Raw genomic sequence first — 23,069 nt, 5'->3', positions numbered from 1 at the left:
TATCTACAGTATGTAGGTTGATTCTGATCTTTTCACCAATGTAACATGCCTCTTTGACCATGTGAAGGATGGGATCCTTTGAGATGTGCTCTCATAGTTTGCCGTTTGTCACACCACAAGGATGGGTGCCATTCTCTTCGTGGGTTTGGGTGGGGAGCTTGACGTTGACCAATTTCTATTTCAGATTCGGTGGCTGACGGAAGGCCAGCACGGGGGGAGCAGGGAATATTTCTTTTAGTAATTCATCTTCCTGGCGTAGTGGTTGTACATTTCGTATAATTTTTCTATCAAGAGGTTCCTATTTGTGGTTTTCTTGTCCTTGTAGTGTAGTAAGTTTTCTCTGAGTGTTTTAAGGGATGAGGCAATATTCTTGGAGACTAATTTAAGATTGTATTCTTTTAGTTTGAAGGATTCAGTCAGGGTCTTTAGGTGTTAATCTCTGTCTCTTGGGTGTTATCATGTGGTTTGGCTGTGTATAATGAATTTTTTTATAAGTGAAGGATGAAAGCTGGAACCGGGGAAGTAACCATTGTTGATAGAGACCGAGGTGTCTAGAAAATTGACTTTTACTGGGGAATAGTCAATTTTGACTTTGATTGTAGGATGGTATGAATTGAAAGAATTGTTTGAGATTCTCTTCTCCCTCAGTCCAAATCATAAAAATGTCATCAATATACTGGTTGGATTTCAGGGGCTTTGTCTGAAATGTCTCTTCTAGTTCTGCCATGAAGAGATTTGCATATTGTGGTGCCATCCTCGTGCCCACTATATAAGTAGCGACAGGTCTACCATATTGTTGGTGGTCTGGAGATCCCGGAAGCCATTTTGTCAGTGGAGCTCCTGCCCTGACTAGTTAGAACCCATGAAGAGAGTTTGCGGAACCGAGTTTGGGAATCATTGTAATACGTATTGAGAGAATACAGAGATAATTTTGCATTGTGGAAATCTACATATTGGTCACCAGATGGTCCCACATACTACTTAGGTCAAGTGGCTTGACTGAGTACTTGTGGTTCACCTTTGACCTTTGGTTATCAGAAAAACAAGAGATCCTTACCGACTCCGGGAGGCGTATAGGAGCGGCAGTCGCTGGATGGCCGGAGGTCCAGATACAGCCGGCAGTTGTCGGACCACAGGCAGCAGTAATAGAAGGTGATGACGTCGTACAACCAGTGGGAGAAGCCGGGAACTCGGGGCGGCTTTCTGTAAGGGGGGGATCCCCAGTCATGGCCCCGGTCAGGTGTGCTGCCCCCGCGTGAGTCAAACGTCAGGACTTGGGTCCCAGTGGAGTCGTAACAGCACTGCTGCCCAGCTGCATATTTGGGGCTAAAGACAGGCAGAGGTAGAGGGTCACAATTTCAGCTGTTAAGCGGTTGTATCTGTAATCTAGTTTTGCAGAGGTTTCTAGTGTTTTCTAAGGCGCACTTTTGACCATCTCCATTCTTCATTTTTCCTGCTTTATAAAGTGAGACAGCGGGAATCAGCATTCATTAAGAGGGGAACCAAACTCAATTATTAATCTGCTCCAGGGTCTGAGGAATTTGGAGCCGAGAGAGATTCTCCCCTGTGTCCTTCATAGTGGGAAATTGCCCCTGGCACCCCCCCCACCCCACCCCTTCCTCTGTCCTCACTACGGCAAGAATCTCCATAGCATACCCCCTACCCTCTCCCGTGTCTCTTTTTAATGCTGAGACATTCCTCCAGGCACTCCTCTCCCTTTATTTTGAGAGTCTCCCCCAGGCACCTCACCCCACCTCTCTCTCTGCAGCAGTTTCCGCTATGTGTTCGGTCCATCTATCCTACCTCCTAGAGCGGTGTTTCTCAACTCGGTCCTGGAGTCCCCCCCTTGCCAGTCATGTTTTCAGGATATCCACTTGATTTGCATACACTGCCTCCATTATATGCAAATTTCTTTCACGGTGGATATCCTGAAAACCTGACCGGCAAGGGGGGACTCCAGGACCGAGTTGAGAAACACTGTATACAGAGAGATGGAGTCCTCAGAACAAGGCTGTGAGATAAGGCCAAGCAGCTGTATTTTACCTTCCCTGGATGCTCCGGACACAGTGCACAGCCCCAGGGTGGTAAGTGCATGCACTCCCCTTCTCAATGTCACAGCCATAATCCGTCTGCAAAAGATATTACGTGACTCTTAGTACAAATGTCTGCAAAAAATCACATAAGTATGTTGGAAAGGAGAGTAAAGTGGCCCCAGGAAGTGGCTTGGACCTGAGATTCTATCGTTCTACTGACCACGGTCTTCCAGGAGGCTCCGGCTGTTTTTTGGAAAGCTGTGGGTCTGTAGAGTCTGTCTATCTCAAAATCAGTCGGAGGCATTATTACAATTTGTCTGGGCAGAAAAGTCTTCTCTTTGTAGATCCCTCCCTCCGGGGCTTGATTAATCCTTATCTGGACAGTGCTCGATTCAGTGCTGATCCTGCTACAGTTGCAGTTAAGTTGGACCGTGGAAATGACTAATTCCTAAAGTTAATTGAAGAGCTTCTCTGGGTCACTTTAGGCAGCTCTTTCAGTGGTCCGACTTAACCCACCCTCTGATCTTTGTCCTGTTTCCTTGTCAATAGAATCTCTTTTCTCTCCCTTACTGTGAAATATTTCTCTTTCATCTACCTGCAATATTCCTGGACCAGGCTGGGTGTCTGATTCAAGTTAATCTCTCTGCTAAATGTCAGCCTTGTGATGTTCTCTCTGGCTCAGGCACCAGGAGGGCTGTGGGATTACAGTTTTCTGTATTAAAATTTGGGATCTATGAAGATAATTTCTCCAGGGAACATCAAACAGTGAGTCCCAGAATATACTAAGAAAGATGGAATAAAACAAAACAAAATGAATGAACCAAGAACCAACCTACTTAAACCTAACAACTCAAAGTCCATAGGTCAGCTTGAGCCACCACATTATCTGCCACAAAGAGGATGTCAGGTAGAGTAAATGAACTTACATGGAACCTGCCAGTGTCTGCCCTGGCCTGGGCCAGTGTACAAGGACAGTCGATAATCTCCTTCAGGAAATTTGGCAGCCTCTCTTCCTCATTATACCACTTGAAACACTTATCTTGTGCCCAGGCAGTAGAATTATTCCTGAAGTCATCTCCAAGATGCCAAGCCAGGGCATGTTCCACGCTCCACAAGGAAGGAAGATTTCTGGAGAGAGACACAAGAGCTGGATTAGCCACTGTTGGAAACAGGATCCTGGGCTTGATGGACCTTTGGTCTGTCTCAGTATGGTCACTCTTATGTTCCCCAATTATAGGACAATCAAGCCATTGTGACATCACGCTGAGGTGGCTCATAGGCATTGGTGGAATGAGGCATTATGACATCACAATCTCAGCTCAGGAATGTTGCTACTCTTTGGGTTTCTGCCAGGTACTTGGGATCTCGGTTGGCCACTGTTGGAATCAGGATACAAGGCTTGATTGACCTTTGGTCTGTTCCAGTAGGACAATTGCTCAGTAGGGATCTCTACTCTTTATCATCCCTTTCATACAGTATTAACTCTCCGATTGTATTACCCCCCTTACGATCCACTACTAAGAGCTTCTTGTATTAATTTGTCTCCATTGAAACATTGTAAGTCACCTTGAACCTTAGATTAGAATTCTTATGTTTGGATTGGCCTTGTAATAAACAGATCTGAGACTCGTTTTACCCTCACAGCAGGGCCACCCTTTTAGATTTCACAACCCAGCTAGGAAGGGATTCTTTACATTTAAAGAGCGATGAAACTACAGAATCAGGGGCCCAGAACCAAACAACTTGTCAATATACTGGAGACAATTTTGGAGTGAAAAAGATCAACGATACGCGGACAGCATCTAGGGAAAGGTGTCACTTGTCATATGTAACATTGTTTTCCTTGTGCTTCTGGCCTGAACTGGGCTATATAAACTGCTATTAAAATAAAATTCCCATAGCTCCGTCCCCTTGCTCCGCTCCCCCCATCATCCCTATGACACAGACATCTTGCTGAACCCCCCTCCCACAATCCCCATGGCTCACAGTCCCCCTCACCCTCCCCATAGTTCACTGTCCATCTTGTTCTGCCCCACTCCATGGCACTCTCACCTTGCTCTGGGTTCCTCCCCATTGGCCTTCTCATCTTGCTCTGCTCCCCTCCCCAGCATCCCTGTGGTACACTCTCCTTGCTCGATTCCCCCTCTTCCCACCCTCCTCATAGCACTATCCCCTTACACTGCCCTGCCCCCATACTATGCCATACCGGTTTTATATCCCACAAATTTTCAACAAGGATTCAATGCGGCTAACAAAAGACTTTGTAAATTGTTTAACAGTAGGAATTGTAAAAGAGTCAAGAGAGATCAGTAGAGACAAGTATACTGGCTAGAGTCATCAATTCATATGTGGGAAGTGATGCGTCTTTAGTGTCTTCTGGAAATGGAAGTAAGAGGAGACCTGTGGTAAAGATGTTGGGAGTTTTTTCCAGATGTATGGTGCTTGGAATTCAAAGGTGGACTTGAACATCTTTTTCCCAGTGGATTTGTTGAGATGGGAAGGGGATCTTGAACCATTGTATTTGCCTTTCATTGAGGAAGGAGGGCAATACTTGAGCCCATAGGTGTTTTAACCGTATATAGCTTTATGGATCATGCATGCCATCTTGACCTGTATTCTTTTTCTTGTCAGTAGCCAATGTAGTTCTTTCAGAAGTGGGGTGGCCTTGTATATTTTGTTGGTTCTGAGTATAAGTCTGGCTGCTGTATTCTGAAGTGTCTGTAATCTTTGAGTTCCTTTTCTGTGATAACAATGTATACAGAGTTACAATAGTCCAGATATGGTAGTAGTATTCCTTGAATGATCGTCCTAAAGTTGTTTTGTGCTAGGACCAGCCTGAAGAAGAATTTTCTCCTCACTGCATTGATTTGGTCTTAATAGGTTAAGGAGGAGTCGAGAATGACGCCCAGTACTTTGGAGATTATTTCTGTTTTTATCTTCTCTCCTGAAGAGAGTTCGATTTCTGTGCATGGTAGAGATTTAACTTCGCCAAACCAGAGAATCTTGGTCTTGGACTTGTTTAGTTTGAGGTAGTTCTTTTGTGTCCAGTTGCTTATGTTGTCTATTGTGGTCTTCACATGTTGTAGTGTATTATCCAAGGTGTGTCTAGCTTCGTAAAGGAGGATGATGTCATCTGCATATGAGAGGATTTGGCCTTGTGGTAGGGTGAAACTTTTGCCTAGAATGCTTACGTATAGATTAAAAAATGAGGGAGAAAGCGGGGATCCTTGTGGGCTTCCAAAGGTGGCTTTCCAGTTTAATGATTTTTCTCCATCTTTCCATTCTTCATAAAGTCTATTATTCAGGAATTGGTTGAACCGTTGTAGTATTTTCCTTAAACTCCCAGTTCACTTAGTCTCATTAACAGTAGTGAGTGGTCTACTGTATCAAATGCTGCAGATATGTCAAATAGGAGTAGAATAGTCCGGATGCCTATACTTAGGTTGGAGGTAAGTTTCAATCATAGCAATTCCTTGCTGTGCATGGCCCTGAAACCGTGTTGTGATGTATGAAGGTTATTCATTGAATCCAGATACTGTACTGGGTTGTGTGTTAATGCAAAATTCTAATCGTTTTGCAGGCCATGGTCTAAAGTTCTCCACTTTAGTTAGGTCTAGTCCGGGTGCTTTGGGTATTGGGGTTAGAGTTATGTTGGATATTGCTGCTGGGTATTTGCCTTAGCTCAGGCATGCATCGATAAGTGCTGTCAGCCTTTGCAGGAACTCTGGGGTGGTCTGTTCCAGGAGGTGCACTGGGCAGATATCTAGTCAACAGTGTTGTAGTCTCTCTTATGGAGATTGGCGAGAATTCTGTCCAGATTCCATCTGCTGGAACTCCCTTTATTTCATTTTGTTTTCTACTGGATACTTCTACACCAGCGGTCTCAAACACGCGGCCCGCGGGCCACATGTGGCTCTCCAAGTTTTATTTGCGGCCCGCGGTCTGGACTGGATAATTCCTTCCTTTTGGAGCAGCAGCGGGTCTGGCCGGTTCGTTCCGTTCAAAGCTGCGGGTTGGCGGCTCCTTGCGCTATTCGCTCCTGCATCGGAAGCCTCTCTGACATCACAACATCAGAGAGGCTTCAGACACAGGCGCGGATCTCGCAAGGAGCCGCCACCCGCGGCTTTGAATGGAATGAGCCGGCCAGACACGCTGCTGCTCCAGTGGCGTACCAAGGTGGGGGTGGTCCGCAAAGCTGGTCACCCTCCACTGTTCTTCATAGAGTGCGGCTCGCGGCTCGTCTAGAGCAGGGGTGCCCAACTGCTTCCCTTCCCTTCTCACCGCCGGCACCATGCTCTTTGATCTCCCTGCTTCTCTCGCCGCCCGACCTCAATTCTGACATCGAGAGGATGTTCTGGCTATCCAATCGCTGCCTGGCTGCCCGGAACGTCCTTTCCGATGTTAGAATTGATGTCGGGCGGCGAGAGTTGGTCGGCCCCGTGGAGATCTCGGCCTGTTCCCGATGGCGGCAGCAGCAGCAGCAGCCTATTCCCCGGCGGCGGTGGCATGGGGGAGGGCAGGAAGGAAGAAAGAAAGAAGGGGGGGGGGGCAGGGAGCCAGAAGGAAAAAAGAAAGAAGGGGGGGACAAGGAGCCAGAAACAAAGCAAAAAATGGGACAAGGAATCAGAGAAAGATAGACATAGAAGAAAAAGTTGGGGGAGGGAATGAGGTCTGAAGGAGAGGAAGCATACAGGAGGCTGAAAGAAGAGAAGAAACATTGGATGCACAGTCAGAAGAATAAAGTGCAACCAGAGACTGATGAAATTACCAAACAAAGGTAGGAAAATGATTTTATTTTCAATTTAGTAATAGAAATGTGCCAGTTTTGAGAAAGAAAAGATATTAAACTTTAAATGTTAGTGCTGCAGAAAAAATAGAGTACTTGGAGGGCCGCAGAAAAAATAGTTAATGTCTTATTAAAGAAATGACAATTTTGCATAAGGTAAAACTGTTAAAGGAAAGTTTATAAACTATAAAGAGTTTAACCTCATGCAAAATTGTCATTTCTTTAATAAGACATTAACTATTTTTTTTCTGCGGCCCTCCAAGGACCTACAAATCCAAAATGTGGCCCCGCAAAGTGTTTGAGTTTGAGACCACTGTTGTTGATGTTCTAATTTTTTCTTGAAAGTAGAGCGCTAATTCAGATGCCTTTGGTTGTTGTATGTTGGGGTCATCGGTGAGTTAAATATTTTGGAAAAGCTTTTAGGAGTGTTTTTGGATTTCTCTATTTGTTCTCCAAGGTATTTTTTCCTTACCCTGTCTCTTGCTTCTTTATATTGTTTTTGCTCCCTTCCTCCAACTGATGTAGTGTTCTTGGTTTTGACTTATCCTCCAAGTGCTTTCCATTCTCTATACTTTTTTCTTTAGCATTAGCAATGAGTTTGAGTACCAGGGATTGTTTCTTGGCTTTATTTGGTGTGTTCTGAGAAGAGCGAAGTCTTCTAGGATGGATGTGGTGAAGTTTTGCCATGAGTCGATGGTCGCATCGATATCTGTGCCCGCTGGTTGCAGATGAATTGTGAGTGTCCCATTTTGTTATCTTTAGTGTCTCTTTAGTTGCCCATATGTTAGTCTTGAGTAGCTTGAGGAAGAAGTTTAGCAGGTGATGGTCTGACCATGTGACTGGTTCCCAACTGGTATGGTCCATTAAGGTAGTTGGGAGGTCATTGGATATATATATTATGAGGTCTAGGTTGTGTCCATTTTTGTGGGTGGGAACATGTGGTAAGATGCTGAGGCCTAATTGAAGAAGAAGTCCATTGAGGGAATGTGTTCTAGGATCTTCTTGCGTTTCTAGGTGGAGATTCAGGTCTCTTAGTATGATTAGGTTGGGGTAGGCTGAGGTACAGTGGTTGAGCAGGTTGATTAGCCTATTGCCATCCAGTTTCCAGGTGGCCTGTATCTGAGGATCCTCCCAACAGCACAACATCTTGCTGTAGTCCCCTTCCCACCATCCCCATAGCTTACTGTCATCTTATTCTGTTCCCCCACCCTCCCTATAGCTCATTGCCATCTTTCTCTGCCCCCTCCCCCTGGCACACTCACTTGCTCTGCTCCCCAGGCTATCTCATCTTGTTCTGGGACCCCCCCGACCATCTCATCTTGCCTTGCCCCCCTCCATGGCACAATCATCTTGCTCTGGGCCCTTTCTCCTGATATATCAGCTGCTCTCTCTCGCCCCCTGTCTCACAGAGATCATGTGACAGGAGTTGGAGAAAGTGAACAGCTGCACATCGGGCCATATACTCCTCCTCTGCTGGCTTAGACTCAATTGAGAGCCACAACCCAGTCAGGATTTTAAGATTTCCACTATGAATAGACACATATACAATGGAAGCAGCATGTGCAAATCACTCACATGCATATTCAAAGTGGAAATCTTGAAAAGCTGACTGGGTTGTGGCCTCGAGGAACATGGCTGCCCATCCCTGGCAGAGAAGGCAGATGTGACCTGATGGACAGAGTTCACTTCCGTCTCCTCTTACTTCGTGATCTCTGTGGGGTAGGGGGAGAGAGACATGATGTCAGCACTTCACAGAATTTTGCACAGAAAAGGGAGTGGAGAATTCTCTGCAAATTCTGTGCTGCGCAATTGTGCAGAATTCCCACAGGAATAATGACCAGCACAGAGAGTGCAGTCTTTTCCTGATAGCGTGCGCATGTATGAACCACTGCGCATTTAGACGCTTTCAGGAAAGATTTCATGCTCTTAAAAAATGAGTGAACCTACTAAGAGCTAGATTCACTAATCTTACCGTTCGTGTCCCAACCAGTTTGTGACCCCGATTCACTAACCTTCCTCCTGATCTGATCCGTGCATGCAAATGAAGGGAAGTGCATCAAAAAGTAGGAAGGCAGCGATTCAGTAAAAAAAAAAAAAAAAAATCAGGAACACCGACTGGGCTGGCCAATCAAAAAAGGAGCGACTGCTGGGGACCAGTCGCTCACATCCTTTCCAACTGTCCTGCTCTTTGCCGTCCTGAAATCCCAGCCCTGATATCAAAGTAATACTTCCCCCAAAGCATGCGTCCTGCTCTCTGCCTCCCCGACTCTGCAGAGAAGGAGTCTCCTGCTCTCTGTTGCCCTGAGTTTTGAGGCTCTTTTTGGGAGTAGGACTTCTCCATCGGGAGGAGTTTGCTGGCATGTAATGAGCAGCCTTGAACCTATCCTGAGAGATGGCGTGTTCTCTTCTATTCCAGAACACGCTGCAGTGCTGCCCCATTTTAAACCTGCAGGTTAAAACCATGGGCTCGTGAGTAAAAAAGTAAAAAGAAAATGTCAAAAAAGCACGGTGAGGGGGGCGTGGCTTGGACGCGAATGAAGACGGTTGGGTGAAAGTATAGCTCCGTACAAACAGGCTTAATTTTCAGGAAAAAACTACAAAAAAAGATTTTACATTTAAATTAAACTTTGCCTCCTTAATCAAGTTGGAGAAAGAGGGGTGCCTTTCTCGATCCTGGTACGTTTTGAATGAGAGTCGGGAGACAGAGGTGCCGTTTTTATTTCTGGGAAGTGAGGAGTGGAGGGCTAAGTACGTCTCAGCAGCTCTTGGATATTATCGGAGGAGACTGATTTGAGACGCCATAGGGCAGAGGAGGCTTCCTTTCCCCTCTTTGGCACGGTTTGAGTCCTGCGGTGTGAAACGCTGGAGGAGAGGTTCCCCGAGTGGGATTTGCGGGCGGTTGCTCGATGCGCGATCGCGGCCATCTTGGATCGAAAAAAAATTAATTATTAATAGACAAAGTCTGTGACTGCCGGTGAGCTGCTTAGTGATAGGGATAAAGGATTTGAAACGCTTAATGCCTGTCATACTAAGGGAATAGGCTATCTTGGATTAATTGTCCTCTGCTGGAAATAAGGCAAGGTCTGTAGTAAATCTACTGAACAATCTCTGCTGTTGTATTTGAAAAGATCAGATATAGGAGATTGTATGTTTTTCTCAGCGTTTGGTCCATGAGAAAAGGACAAATAAAAGGATTAATGTAATCTGAAAAAAAAAGTGACATTGAGATAATTGAGAGATGCTGAAATAAAAATATTGGATGGAATATTGCTCTCCTTGGTAGAGGCTGCGATTGGGCTTATAAGAGGAGAGCTAGAAAAGAAGGCTACAAATTTTTCAGCACTGAAGCTAGATGTCACAACAAGTTTGATAAATTAATCCTATAAAAGAATAACCAGCCATATCTAAAAAGGAATTGCTACTCTGAGTCTTATTGCCTTCATAGAGACTGAGATAAGGCTTGAAGGAAAAAAAAAGAAAGATTACTGACATTTTTCTCAAAGCAATAGAACCTAAGACAAATAACTTACAGTTGCTTTAAGAATACTGAGAAAAAAGGGGCGTGGCTTGGACGGATGGTTGGATAAACGAATAGCTCCTTATATGCAAATAAATTAAAAAGATCTACTATCAAATATTTTAATTTTAAAGAAACTAAAATATATATTGAAATATGACTTCAACTAAACAAAATAAAGCTGAATTGGGAGCTGGAACATCGGGAAGTAATAAGAGGTCGAAACCTGAGCCAGGTACACCCTCTAAAATCCCATTACCAACAGAAAAAAATCTGGATGTTATGGAAGAACTAAGACAAATAAAAGAAATTGTCTTAGATAGTAACAAAAAACTACAAAAAGCAATGGAAGATGCTGCAATCCTAACTAAAAGAGTAGACATTACAGAAAATAGAATTTCAACATTAGAAGATATTACAGAACAATTAAATACAGATATGAATCACAGCAAAATCATATGGAAAGAAATAACAGAGATAAAAAAAAATCTTGAAGACAGCCGGAATCGTGAAAGACGGAACAATTTAAGAATAATCGGATTACCTGAAGGAGTGGAAAAGAATGATCCGATTGCATTCCTTGAAAAATTTCTACCTAAAATACTACCACTGAAATTTAAAACGGAACTGGAAATTGAAAGAGCTCATAGGATTCCAACACAAAGAAATAACACTCAAACAGGTCCAAGAACTTTAATTTTCAAACTTTTAAGGCATCAACAAGCAGTTGAAATTTGCCAAATAGCCAAGGAAATCAAAAATCTTAAATGCCAAGATTCAAAAATATACATTGTCCCGGACTTTGCAAAAGAAACAGCAACAAGAAGAAAACAATTTTTAGATATGAGGCCACAACTAAGATCTCTAGGAGCTAGATTTGGGCTCCTCTATCCGGCGATTATGAAGGTTACCATTGCTAACAAAACGCAAAATTTTACAGATCCAAAAAAACTACAGGAATTTATAAATCAAATGGAGCAACCTATGACAATCTAAAAAACAATTAAGGAGTTCATACTAAAGAATATTGACGGTTAAAGATAGTTCAGAACGGAAAACAATGGAAAAAGAACACACAAGGATCGAATTAAAGACTTAAACAACTCACAACATTCTCCTTGGAAAACAAGAAAACTGAAAAATACAATAAAATTCTAGAATTCTACTCAGAATAAATAAGATAAACTTACTGGAAGGAATGAAAATGAATTGAAACACATCTCCGAACTCAAATAATGTCGAAGAAAGTTTTTTCAACAAACTTAAAATATACTGATTGAATGAGAAATTTTGAAAGCGGAGTCATAATAAGAAAGAGAATCATCCTTCAATATATATCTCAAATTTTAAGTTCTTTTATTTATTAAGTGGAATTTTAGTACCCATAATTGTTCAACCTGGCAATCCTCTATGAGAGATAAAATGAGGGTTTTTGGCACAGGACTTCACTCTTATCTGTACAGGCCTCAGATACTTTAAAATCATAGATATCTAGAGAGTATACTATTGAGAAAGAACTTATAAGAACACTAATGGGAGTGTTAGCTTCTTTTAATTGACACTCTCTTGTGAATTATAGGAAAATAATGAGTATAGGAGATGGGAGGATTCCTGTGCTGAAGACTCTTGTTACAGTTCTGAGGAAAGAGGCTAAATTGGAAAGCTTTTTAAAGCAAAAATAATATTCCACCTGAAAAGAAACGAATTGTAATGAAATGTTCTTAGATATAAATGATTTAATATAATCATTCTTATGGATTTAAAGACATACAAATACAGAAAATAATCTTTCAATACATAAGAATGAAAAACTTTTTACTTATTCTTATAATTAATAATAAAATAAGAGAAAATATACAGAAATAGGGGGAAAAAATGGTAGTACTTTAGATAATTATTAATAGCTTGTCGGAGTTATCTAAATCTAACCTCAACCTGCGTATCCAAGTTTTCGTAATTAATAAGGGGGGGAAGGGAGGGATAAGAGGGATGGGAGGGAATAAAAGGGAAATATATAAGGTAATCATGGGAATAAAGGAAAAAAGAGAAATGAAATACTTAAAACATTGGGAAAATATACATAATTTAATACCTGAAAATTTAAAAATAAATGGATATTAAAATTATGTCTTTAAATGTTAACGGTCTAAATCATATGATTAAAAGAAAAAAAGCACTATCATTTTTAAAAAGGCAAGATGCAGATATATGCCTTATACAAGAGACCCACCTCTCACATATAGAATCTAAAAAGCTAGAAGGAGGCTGGGTCAAACAGTGTTTTTTCTCACCAGCTACAGGGAAAAAAGCAGGTGTTGCTATTTTAATTAATAAAAAATGCTCTGCTTCATTTAAACTAAAAGCTTCAGATATTCATGGAAGATGGATAATGGTGGAAATGAATATGGGAAATACTACCATGACGTTAATCAACATATACGCCCCTAATTCGAACCAAAATGAATTCTTTAAAACTCTTCAACAACTGATCATACCACTGGCTACTTCAAATCTTATAGTAGCAGGGGACTTCAACGCTGTAATGGATCCTTTATTAGATAAAAACCCAAGTAGAATTATGAAATCTATGGGACTAGATAATTTGATTCAATCTTGTGATTTAATAGATATATGGAGAATACTTCATTTTGATGGTCGGGAATTTTCTTTCTGTTCTCATGTTCACAATTCTTTTTCAAGAATAGATTATATCTTTACTTCAAAACATCTTGCACATCAAGTGACACAAGCAGCCATTGATCCAATTATTCTATCTGACCATGGTGGAGTGTGGATCAAAATTAAAACTACATATCAAAATAATAACAGACCAATTTGGAAAATAGATAGTACAATGTTGGTTGACAAAAATTTTTGTGAAAATCTTCTAACAAAAATGAAAGAATTTTTTCAAATAAATGATAATGATGATATTAACAGAGAAACTTTATGGGATGCCTTTAAGGCAACAATTAGAGGACAAATAATTTCTTATTCGGCTTTTCTAAAAAAACAAATTAAAAAACAATTTTTAATCTTAGAAAAAGAGATAAAAAATTTAGAATCAAAACTTATAGAAAAATGGGAATATTCTATTCAACAAGAATTATTAAAATTAAAAGGTAAATATAATGAGATCTCATCTAAGATGATTAGGAAAGATTTATTTTCTCAACAAACATTGTACTATGGTAATTCAAACAAATCAGGAAGAATATTGGCAAACTATCTTAAAGCGAAAAAAAGAAAAACAAAATTAATAGCAATAAAAGATGAAAATGGAAATACATATACACAAATTGAACCTATATTAAAACAATTCTTAAAATTCTATAAATCTCTTTATTCTTCCGAAAATTATCCAAATAAAGAAAAAGATGGTTTTGAATTTTTAAAAATGTTAGAGGGTCCAAAAGTTCCTGAACATATAAAACGAAGTTTGGAAGAACCAATATCACTAAAAGAATTAGGAACAGCTTTGAAGTCCCTTAGAGTTGGATCCGCTCCAGGTGGTGATGGATATACAGTGGAATTTTATAAAACATTTCAAAACTTTTTATTACCCTATTTATTAAATCTCTATCAATATCAACTCAATAAAGGTTGTATTAAAGGCACTATAGCAGAATCTTTGACTATTGTTTTGCCAAAGTCCAATAAAGATCCCACTTTGGTATCAAACTATAGACCAATATCTTTAATAAATGTAGATGGAAAATTATTAGCAAAAATACTTGCGCTAAGATTAGCTAAAGCTCTCCCCCATATAATAGGTATGCATCAAACAGGATTCGTTGCTCAAAGACATTCATCTCACAATACCAGATTAACATTCCATATGTTATATTTAACAAAGAAAATGAATGAACCTACTTTTGCAATTTCATTAGATGCAGAAAAGGCCTTTGATAGAGTAGAATGGCCTTTTATGTATCAAGCAATGGAATGGTTTGGTATAGGTCCTGGATTTATACAAATGATACAAACAATGTATAGCTCCCCTTCTGCTAGACTATATATTAATAATACGTTTTCAGAAAAATTTAATCTACAGAGAGGAGTTAGACAAGGATGTCCCTTATCCCCTTTGCTGTTTGATATTGTTTTAGAACCCTTAATATTAGCTATCCAACAAGCTAAGGAGATACAGGGTATACCTCATTCAGATAAAGAATATAAGATATCTGCTTACGCAGATGATTTATTACTATATCTGAAGAATCCAGAATCCACCATTCCACATCTACTTGAATTGATTGAGAAATTTGGAAATTTTTCAGGATATAAAATTAATTGGAATAAATCAGAAATTCTTCCACTAAATATACATTGTACAAAAGGTTTATTTGATACATTCCCTTTTGTTTGGAAGGAAGAATATATTAAATACCTTGGAATTTTGATAACAAAAACAGTAGACGAAACAATGAAAATTAATGAAAAATGCTTATTACAAAAAGTAACAGAAATGTGTGAGCAATGGAATCCTTTGCACTTATCTTGGTGGGGAAGAGTACAAACGGTAAAAATGATGATTTTACCGATAGTATGTTACCAAATGGGGATGATACCAGCTTTCTTTCAAGATTCGTTTTATACAAAAATTAATAGGACTTTGACAAAATTTATATGGCTTAATAAAAAACCAAGAATTGCTCTAGCGTCATTACAAAGACCAATTAAGGAGGGAGGGGTAAATTTTCCCAATTTTTATAGGTATCATCAAGCCTATATCTTACGTCATGGTATGTATTGGATCCTCCCAGAACCCACAGATAATACTCCAGATTGGTTTTGGCTAGAATGGAGACTTATGTTTCCATTACGTCTTAATCATGTAATTAGTATCAAAATGCCAAGGTTATACAAAGATCATAAAATCTTTATGGATACCTGGAAAACTCTAAAATACATAAGTAATCTTACTCAAATTCCAATTAGTAAATCAACCAACCAAACTATATGGCTAAACCCCAAGATCAAAATTGGCGGTTTTAAAGTCATCTGGAAACATTGGATGATAGCAGGCATTCGCACTTTGGATGATGTAATTAAAAATGATAAATTGCTGGAGTTTTCACAATTGCAACAAAAATTTGGTCTCAATAAAACACAATATTTTAAATGGTTGCAATTGAAGCAATCTATTCAGAAAGGGTTCCCTGAATGGAAAGATCTTGCTAAATATCACAGTTTGGAATTCTTATGTTTCCAGATGGACTCAATAGGTCACAAAGCCGCACAGTGGTATAAATTAATATCCGGATATATAAATAAAAAACCAAAAAATGGTCTTAGAGACATTTGGAGCATTGAGATAAAACACCAAATTAGTGCATCTCAATGGCCACGACTTTGGTCTTGGAGGCTAAAATGTACGGTGTCAGCATCTATGAGACAAACTTGGTTTTTTCTTCTTCATAGAGCTTTTTGGACCCCTACTCGTTTACAAAAAATAGATAGTTCAAGATCTAATAGATGCTGGCACTGTCATATTGAAATTGGGACATTAGATCATCTTTTATTCTTTTGTCCATTTATCCTATCATTCTGGAAATCAATTTGGCCCCAAATTAACAGGTTGTTAGAAAATCCAGTAGCCTTGACATATGATACTATATTATTTGGAACAACTATGAGAGCAAAAAGTCAAATTTCATCCAGTAATAACAAACTTTTATTTATTTTAACTGGAATTGCAATACAACAAATTACATTCAATTGGAAACAACATGATAGATTGAATTATATGTTCTGGTGGAATTCGGTATGCCACATATATAAAATGGAACACGCTATTGCAACACACAAAGGATACATGAATAAATTTAAAAAAATATGGGGTCCATTAACCGATTTTTGTAAAGAAGGATAATTTTTCCCATAAATAAAACTGGAAATATTTGAAGACCGTTAACATGATTTCTCTAATGAACTTTTCCCATGATAAGATAATTGTAAAGAGGGAAATGGGGTGGGTTTTTCAATTTTGATTATTACATACTAAATTAATATTTAAAGAATATACAATAAAATCGATTAATATATTATTGGTTGGGAAGGAGGGTGGGACAGGGGATTATTATATTAATGTTAAACTTGATATTAATATATGAGTTATTCAAGTGTGTATTTAAGTTTCTATTGAGTTTATTTGTAACACTTGTTGTAACACAAAAAAATGAATAAAGATTTTAAACCAAAAAAAAAAGCACGGTGCACGAAGAGCAAGAGCATGCGCAGACCATCTACAGACAAAGAAGATGGTCTGCGCATGCATCAGGATCGCTCTTCAGTGATCCGTGTGGTCGGTTTGGGGCGTGCCTCCAATCGGTATAATTTGCATGAGGACGCATTGTGAATTGGGCGCCCGGTCATGGATCGGATCGGATCGGATCACCCACAGATCAGATCACCCATGGATCGGATTGGATCGCCCACGGACTGGATCGGATCGCCCACGGACCGGATCGGATCGCCCATGGATCGGATTGGATCGCCCACGGACTGGATCGGATCGCCCACGGACCGGATCGGATCCGTGAGGTTAGTGGATCTAGGCCTTAATGACATTACCCCTGAAGCAAAAACATAGAGTGCTGCAAAAGACACGGGAAGGGAAAGGGAAAGAACATTTAGGGGGTTTCTGGTCCCTAGAACTGACTGACGATACCACGTAACTTTCACACTTACTTCTCGCCTTCTCCATACTGATGAGGACTAATTCGGAGCAATCCCACCTCGTATTTACTGAAAGGTGCTTTTGCGGGTTGGGGGATGAAGGAGAATGTTCCAGAGTTGGGGTGACCTCTTTGAAGGGTATAAAGATAGGTCCATTTAGCTTCCCATAAACTGGAGTAGGGATCACCTATGGACAAATGTGATTTGTTTTGCACAAGTAAGAATTATAGCAGTTTACAATAAAAACAATATATTCTGTAAAAAGCCCACATTTAAGTAATAAAAAAAATATGAAATCATAAAATACATCTAGTGAACATAATTGGATCCAGGAAGGTCAGTTTACAATTCTTTGCCTCGGGTTCGCCATGAAATTAAACTAGATTAAAGGATTCTATAAATAACCAAGTTTTAACAGCTTTGTGAAAGCTTCGATCGTTAATAATTTCAGCTATTACATTAGAAAGAAAAGGTCCAGCAAAACAAAGAGCCTCATTTCTTCTTGTTGTCAAATTAACAAGCGCTAATGAGGGAAGCTGAAATGACTGTCGCTGAGAAGGTCGCAGCGAGTGTTGGGGCACTTCCTGCGTCAACACGCCAGAAAGATATTTGGGTGTAAACACAGGGCCCAGTACTTTAAATGGGATTCTTGAAGAAATTGGTATCTGATGCCAGTCAAACAAAACAGGCAAATCCTCTTTTTTTCCAGAGATAAGTCGGGGGGCAGCGTTCTGAATCAACTGATTAAGTAGCACCCTGAAATAAAGAAGTCTGCTAGTGATAAGGAGAGCATAAGTCAGGTCGCTCTTTGGCTCATGGTGCGTGATCTTCATCATAAGGCATATGGGGACAGACTTAGAGATCTGGGAGAGGGGAGATGTTTAAATATCTACATCATATAAATGCACTTGAGTCGAGTCTCTTTCATTTGAAAGGAAGCTCTGGAATGAGAGGGCATACGATGAAGTTAAGAGGTGAGAGGTTGAATCCCTGCAGATATAGAGGGTGTCAGGTCAAAAGCGCACCGGGATAAAGGCGCACGCAGACAATTGAGTGCAGCGTGGAGGTGCGCGCCGCAGAAAATTACAGTTTTTACAGCTCTGACGGGGGGGGTGTGGGGGAACCCCCCCACTTTACTTAATAGAGATCACGCCACGTTGTGGGGGGTGTGGGGGGTTGTAACTCCCCACATTTTACTGAAAACTTCACTTTTTCCCTGTTTTTAGGGAAAAAGTTAAGTTTACAGTAAAATGTGGAGGGTTACAACCCCCCAAACCCCCCACAAAGCCGGCGCAATCTCTATTAAGTAAACTGGGGGGGGCTCCCCAACAAAACCCCCCCGTCGGAGCCCCTAAAAACTGTAATTTTCTTCAGCGCGCGCCTCCGTCTTGCGCTCAGTTGTCGGCGCACGCCTTTGTCTTTCGCGGGGTTGTCTATGAACCGGAGTTGGTTTTTTTGCATCAAGTCCTTCCTCTAGTGTATGACATCCAGATAATACCCTTTATTCTTACGACTTATACTATACTATGTTTTTCGACTCATTTCATTTGATTTGATCATTATTTAATATTTTCTTCTTTTTGGTAATGTATTGCATGTATCGTGGTGTTATTTTCCATATTGGACTTTATGTATGCGTAATCACTGGTGTGCACCATAAGTTTTGTTCATTATGTTCTGGTTTTGTAACTGAAAAAAAAAAGAGGTGATAGGCTCCGGAGTAATTTAAGGAAATACTTTTTTTTACAGAAAGGGTGGTAGATGCGTGGAACAGTCTCCCAGAAGAGGTGGTGGATGCAGAGACTGTCTGAGTTCAAGATTGCATGGGACAGGCACGTGGGATCTCTTAGAGAGAAGAAGAGATAATGGGCAGACTGGATGGGCCATAAAGCTCTCTGACATCAGGTGTAAAAAGCCTTAGCCTATAGGAAGAGGAGATGCAAATGTTAAGAGCCTTAGCCAATAGGGAGAGGAGGAGATAGTGGATGCTGTGGATGGGCCATTTGGCCTTTGCCTGCCATCATGTTTCTATGTTACTAAAGTTCTATGACCTCACAATGCAGGTGTAAAGAGCCTTAGCCTATAGGAAGAGGAGATGCAAATGTTAAGAGCCTTAGCCAATAGGGAGAGGAGGAGATAGTGGATGCTGTGGATGGGCCATTTGGCCTTTGCCTGCCATCATGTTTCTATGTTACTAAAGTTCTATGACCTCACAATGCAGGTGTAAAGAGCCTTAGCCAATAGGGAGAGGAGGAGATAGTGGATGCTGTGGATGGGCCATTTGGCCTTTGCCTGTCATCATGTTTCTATGTTACTAAAATTCTATGACCTCACAATGCAGGTGTAAAGAGCCTTAGCCTATAGGAAGAGGAGATGCAAATGTTAAGAGCCTTAGCCAATAGGGAGAGGAGGAGATAGTGGATGCTGTGGATGGGCCATTTGGCCTTTGCCTGCCATCATGTTTCTATGTTACTAAAGTTCTATGACCTCACAATGCAGGTGTAAAGAGCCTTAGCCTATAGGAAGAGGAGATGCAAATGTTAAGAGCCTTAGCCAATAGGGAGAGGAGGAGATAGTGGATGGGCCATTTGGCCTTTGCCTGCCATCATGTTTCTATGTTACTAAAGTTCTATGACCTCACAATGCAGGTGTAAAGAGCCTTAGCCAATAGGGAGAGGAGGAGATAGTGGATGCTGTGGATGGGCCATTTGGCCTTTGCCTGTCATCATGTTTCTATGTTACTAAAATTCTATGACCTCACAATGCAGGTGTAAAGAGCCTTAGCCTATAGGAAGAGGAGATGCAAATGTTAAGAGCCTTAGCCAATAGGGAGAGGAGGAGATAGTGGATGCTGTGGATAGGCCATTTTCTCTGTTTCTTCCTTCTCTATATACAGCAGCTGTTTTCAGACTCCATTGCACAGGAATATGAGTCATTGCAGCTTTTATTTATCAAAATTTTCAATTTTTACAAGCATATATCTTGACAAAGAATTGAAACAAATTATAGTAATAATCAATATCCACCAAATTTAACATTTTGTAACTTTATTAAACCATATTATAAAGGAAATTATGTCAGAGAATTGAGGCAAGATGCTGAAAAGATAGGAAATAATTCAAAAACTATCAGGAAAGACTGGATTTACAACTGGCGGAGCTGTTAAGCTTCATTAAGTTCAACTTAATTCACATTTGAAGGGGTGGAAATGGTTATTGGGGCTGGAGGCTTCCTTGCTTCCATGAAATTTTAACAATACATTTTCAGGGGAACTGCAGGAACAAAAGTCCCTTTGAGGTCCAATACCAGGGGTTTAAGAGCCAAAAAGACCTTCAAAGGTCAGGAACTATCAGAACTGAATTACCCCTAAATTTTTCATCTTTAAATCTGAAATACATTTGGAATATCTAATTCCTATCATATTCTAGGGCAAATGTAGCAATAAGGTTTGCAATATTTGAAATGCTATCAGAACTCGCCAGTAAGCCAGTAACAGCTAAACTGGCCCTGCTGGTTCTGCAATGCAATTGATATTTTCAGTGGACTGCTTTTGTTATCGGGGGCATAGAATCAGCAGGAATTTTCAAGACCTCTCTAAAATATTTCTTGAGCATCTCAATTCAGAAACCGGGAAGCAAAGAACATACTACTCCGTTATTAGCACTGGTATCAGGTTCAGTGGTCCTGTGGCAGTGGCATAGAAACATGATGGCAGAGAAAAGCCAAATGGCCCATCCACAGGAACCATTTTCTCTTTCTCTGAGAGATCCCAGGCCCTCGTTGACCTTTCTTGCATTGGAACCTTGAAATCGGTTAGAAATCAGTGAATCGTCAGTAAAAAAAACTTTTTTCAAAGATGTACTTCAAGATAGTTATTCAGTGTTTTCATGAAAGTTTTTTATGCCAACGATGGGCAGGAAGTAGGGTCACTTGACTCACCGGGTACTGAGGCTTTTTCTTTCATGTTCACTGAAATCACTGGGGTTTAAATTAGGCCATTTTTTCTTTAATTTGTGTGTATTCCTTTCCTCCACTCCTCACATTTTTGGTTGGTCTTTATCTGCCGACATTTCCTATGTTCCTATGCCTTAAACCAGAAAGGAGTTTGCCTTTGTATTTGTTGCATGACAAATGGCTGGTAATGCAGTGGTGCCCTCACTCCAAGAGAAGATCCCCCGATGTAGACTCCTTCACCTGACCAAGAGGACTAGAAAGATGAAAATTATGTTTTCATCTCCTGTCCGAGACTCAGTCCCTATTTCCTCCTCTGGGAAATGGAAAACCTGAGCAAATTGTGTTTGAACTGTCCGACCCAACATCTGTACGGTCCCCTTTTCTCACCAACACTCTCAATTCAGACAAACTCACAATGTTTCTCTTGCTCGTGAAATGCGAGACATACCTGACTCCTCATAGCCCCAGAGTTCAATATTGACCGTGCTGTCTTGGAAGGTGGCTGGTGCCCAGCTGATGGTCAGTTCTCCAGACACGTGAGGAGTGCCGTAGTACTGCCACTTGGTCTCATTCACCAGGAAGCTCCGATCTGACTCAGATACTTTGCTGTGATGAACTGAGCGCCAGAAGAGATAAAGAGATGGCATCAAGGGTCTGTGCTATGGTTGGCATCATTACTACTTAATTTCTGAAGTTCTCTTTTGAGCTAGAGAGCAGTGACAACAAATTCAAAAACTGGGAGAGCAGCAAGGAGCACCGAAAACATTGGTTCTAGGGCTGCCCTGACATCAGTTTCTACATCCTCCCTCACTAAGAGGGGGATGCCATAAGGAGAGCACCAAGATTTAGGCCCTAAGAAATGACCTGAATTTACATTCACTCCTATGTGGTCACCAGTGACGTGGTGAGGGTAGGAGGTGCCTCCCGCGCTATCCTCTCCACCCTCCGCTCTTCCGCGCCCCCATGTCACACTCCCACCCCTGTACCTCTTTAAATCTACTCTAGCACGAGCAGCTTCTCCAGCCCGATGCTCCCTCTAATGTCACTTCCTGGTCCCGTGACCTGGAAGTGATTTCAGAGGGATCCAGGTTAGCGCGAGCAGCAGGCTAGAGTAGTTGTTCATGTTGGTGAAGATTTTAAAGAGGAATGGGGGAACGGGGAAGGGAGGGCATGAGTTTGGCATGGGGGGGAGGGGGAGGTGTGGGTGCCCCCACCAAGATGGCGCCCGGGGCGGTCTGCCCCACCTTATTATGCTACTGGTGGTCACCTGGTTTCTGCCTATGTACTACACTGCAAAGTAGTGCCAAAATGCACAAGGGCATTCACATGGGCACAGAGAGGATGGAGCCCAGAATCTAGAATCCTAAATGTACCCACATTCTTTATTGATTCCATAGGCAACGGAACGTTTTCTCATTTGAGGGGCCCAAAGGCACTGCCCTAGCTCCAGCAGGATCCTGGTTATAAGAAAGGTTTGAACAATTTCCTGGAGGAAAAGTCCATAGTCTGTTATTGAGAGGGACATGGGGGAAGCCACTGCTTGCCCTGGATTGGTATCATCGAATGTTGCTACTCCTTTGGGATTCTAGAATCTTGTTACTCTTTGTGGATTCTGCATGGAATGTTGGTACTGTTTGGGGTTCCGGAATCTTGCTGATCTTTGAGATTCTGGAATGTTGCTACTCCTTGGGTTGTGGCCAGGTACTAGAGACCTGGATTGGCCACCGTGAGAATGGGCTACTGGGCTTGATGGACCATTGGTCTGTCCCAGTACGGCTATTCTTATGTTCTCTTTCTCCAGCTCCCGACTCCCCCACCTACCTTCCCCGGTCGCTGTAATTTTATATCTTCCGGCAGCCAACGTGCAGCATCAACGAGCAGGCCCGTCCCAGAAGTCTTCATTCTGCAGCGATGCAGTGCGGCGGCTGATGGAAGATATAAAACAACAGCGAGGTGGGGGAGTAGAGCCATAACCGACTCTGACCACCAATTTTTGGGGGAGGCCTCCGTTCCGACGCCTATGAGTGATTCTATAATGCCCTGGAAGCACGTGGGCAATGCTTGCTTTAGATTATCAGGTTTTCCAGGCATTGGACAA

General features: G+C 41.3%; 1 protein-coding gene across 4 annotated transcripts in view; it reads right to left on the bottom strand.

The window, feature by feature from the left end:
* SUSD2 (sushi domain containing 2) overlaps positions 1–23,069 on the bottom strand; it is a 200,134-nt gene that overhangs the window by 83,339 nt on the left and 93,726 nt on the right. For all 4 annotated transcript variants that reach the window (XM_033955316.1, XM_033955315.1, XM_033955318.1 and 1 more), the window contains 5 exons: positions 21,420–21,587; positions 17,030–17,204; positions 2,960–3,161; positions 2,044–2,129; positions 1,058–1,326 (listed from right to left, as the gene is read on the bottom strand). In XM_033955316.1, coding sequence (XP_033811207.1) covers positions 1,058–1,326; positions 2,044–2,129; positions 2,960–3,161; positions 17,030–17,204; positions 21,420–21,587 — 900 coding nt within the window. The remainder of the gene's footprint in view (positions 1–1,057; positions 1,327–2,043; positions 2,130–2,959; positions 3,162–17,029; positions 17,205–21,419; positions 21,588–23,069) is intronic.

Source organism: Geotrypetes seraphini, chromosome 8 (assembly GCF_902459505.1).
Source record: "Geotrypetes seraphini chromosome 8, aGeoSer1.1, whole genome shotgun sequence".
Lineage (NCBI taxonomy): Eukaryota > Metazoa > Chordata > Amphibia > Gymnophiona > Dermophiidae > Geotrypetes > Geotrypetes seraphini.
The sequence above is the reverse complement of the archived record's forward strand: the minus strand, read 5'-3'. Positions and strand labels throughout refer to the sequence as shown.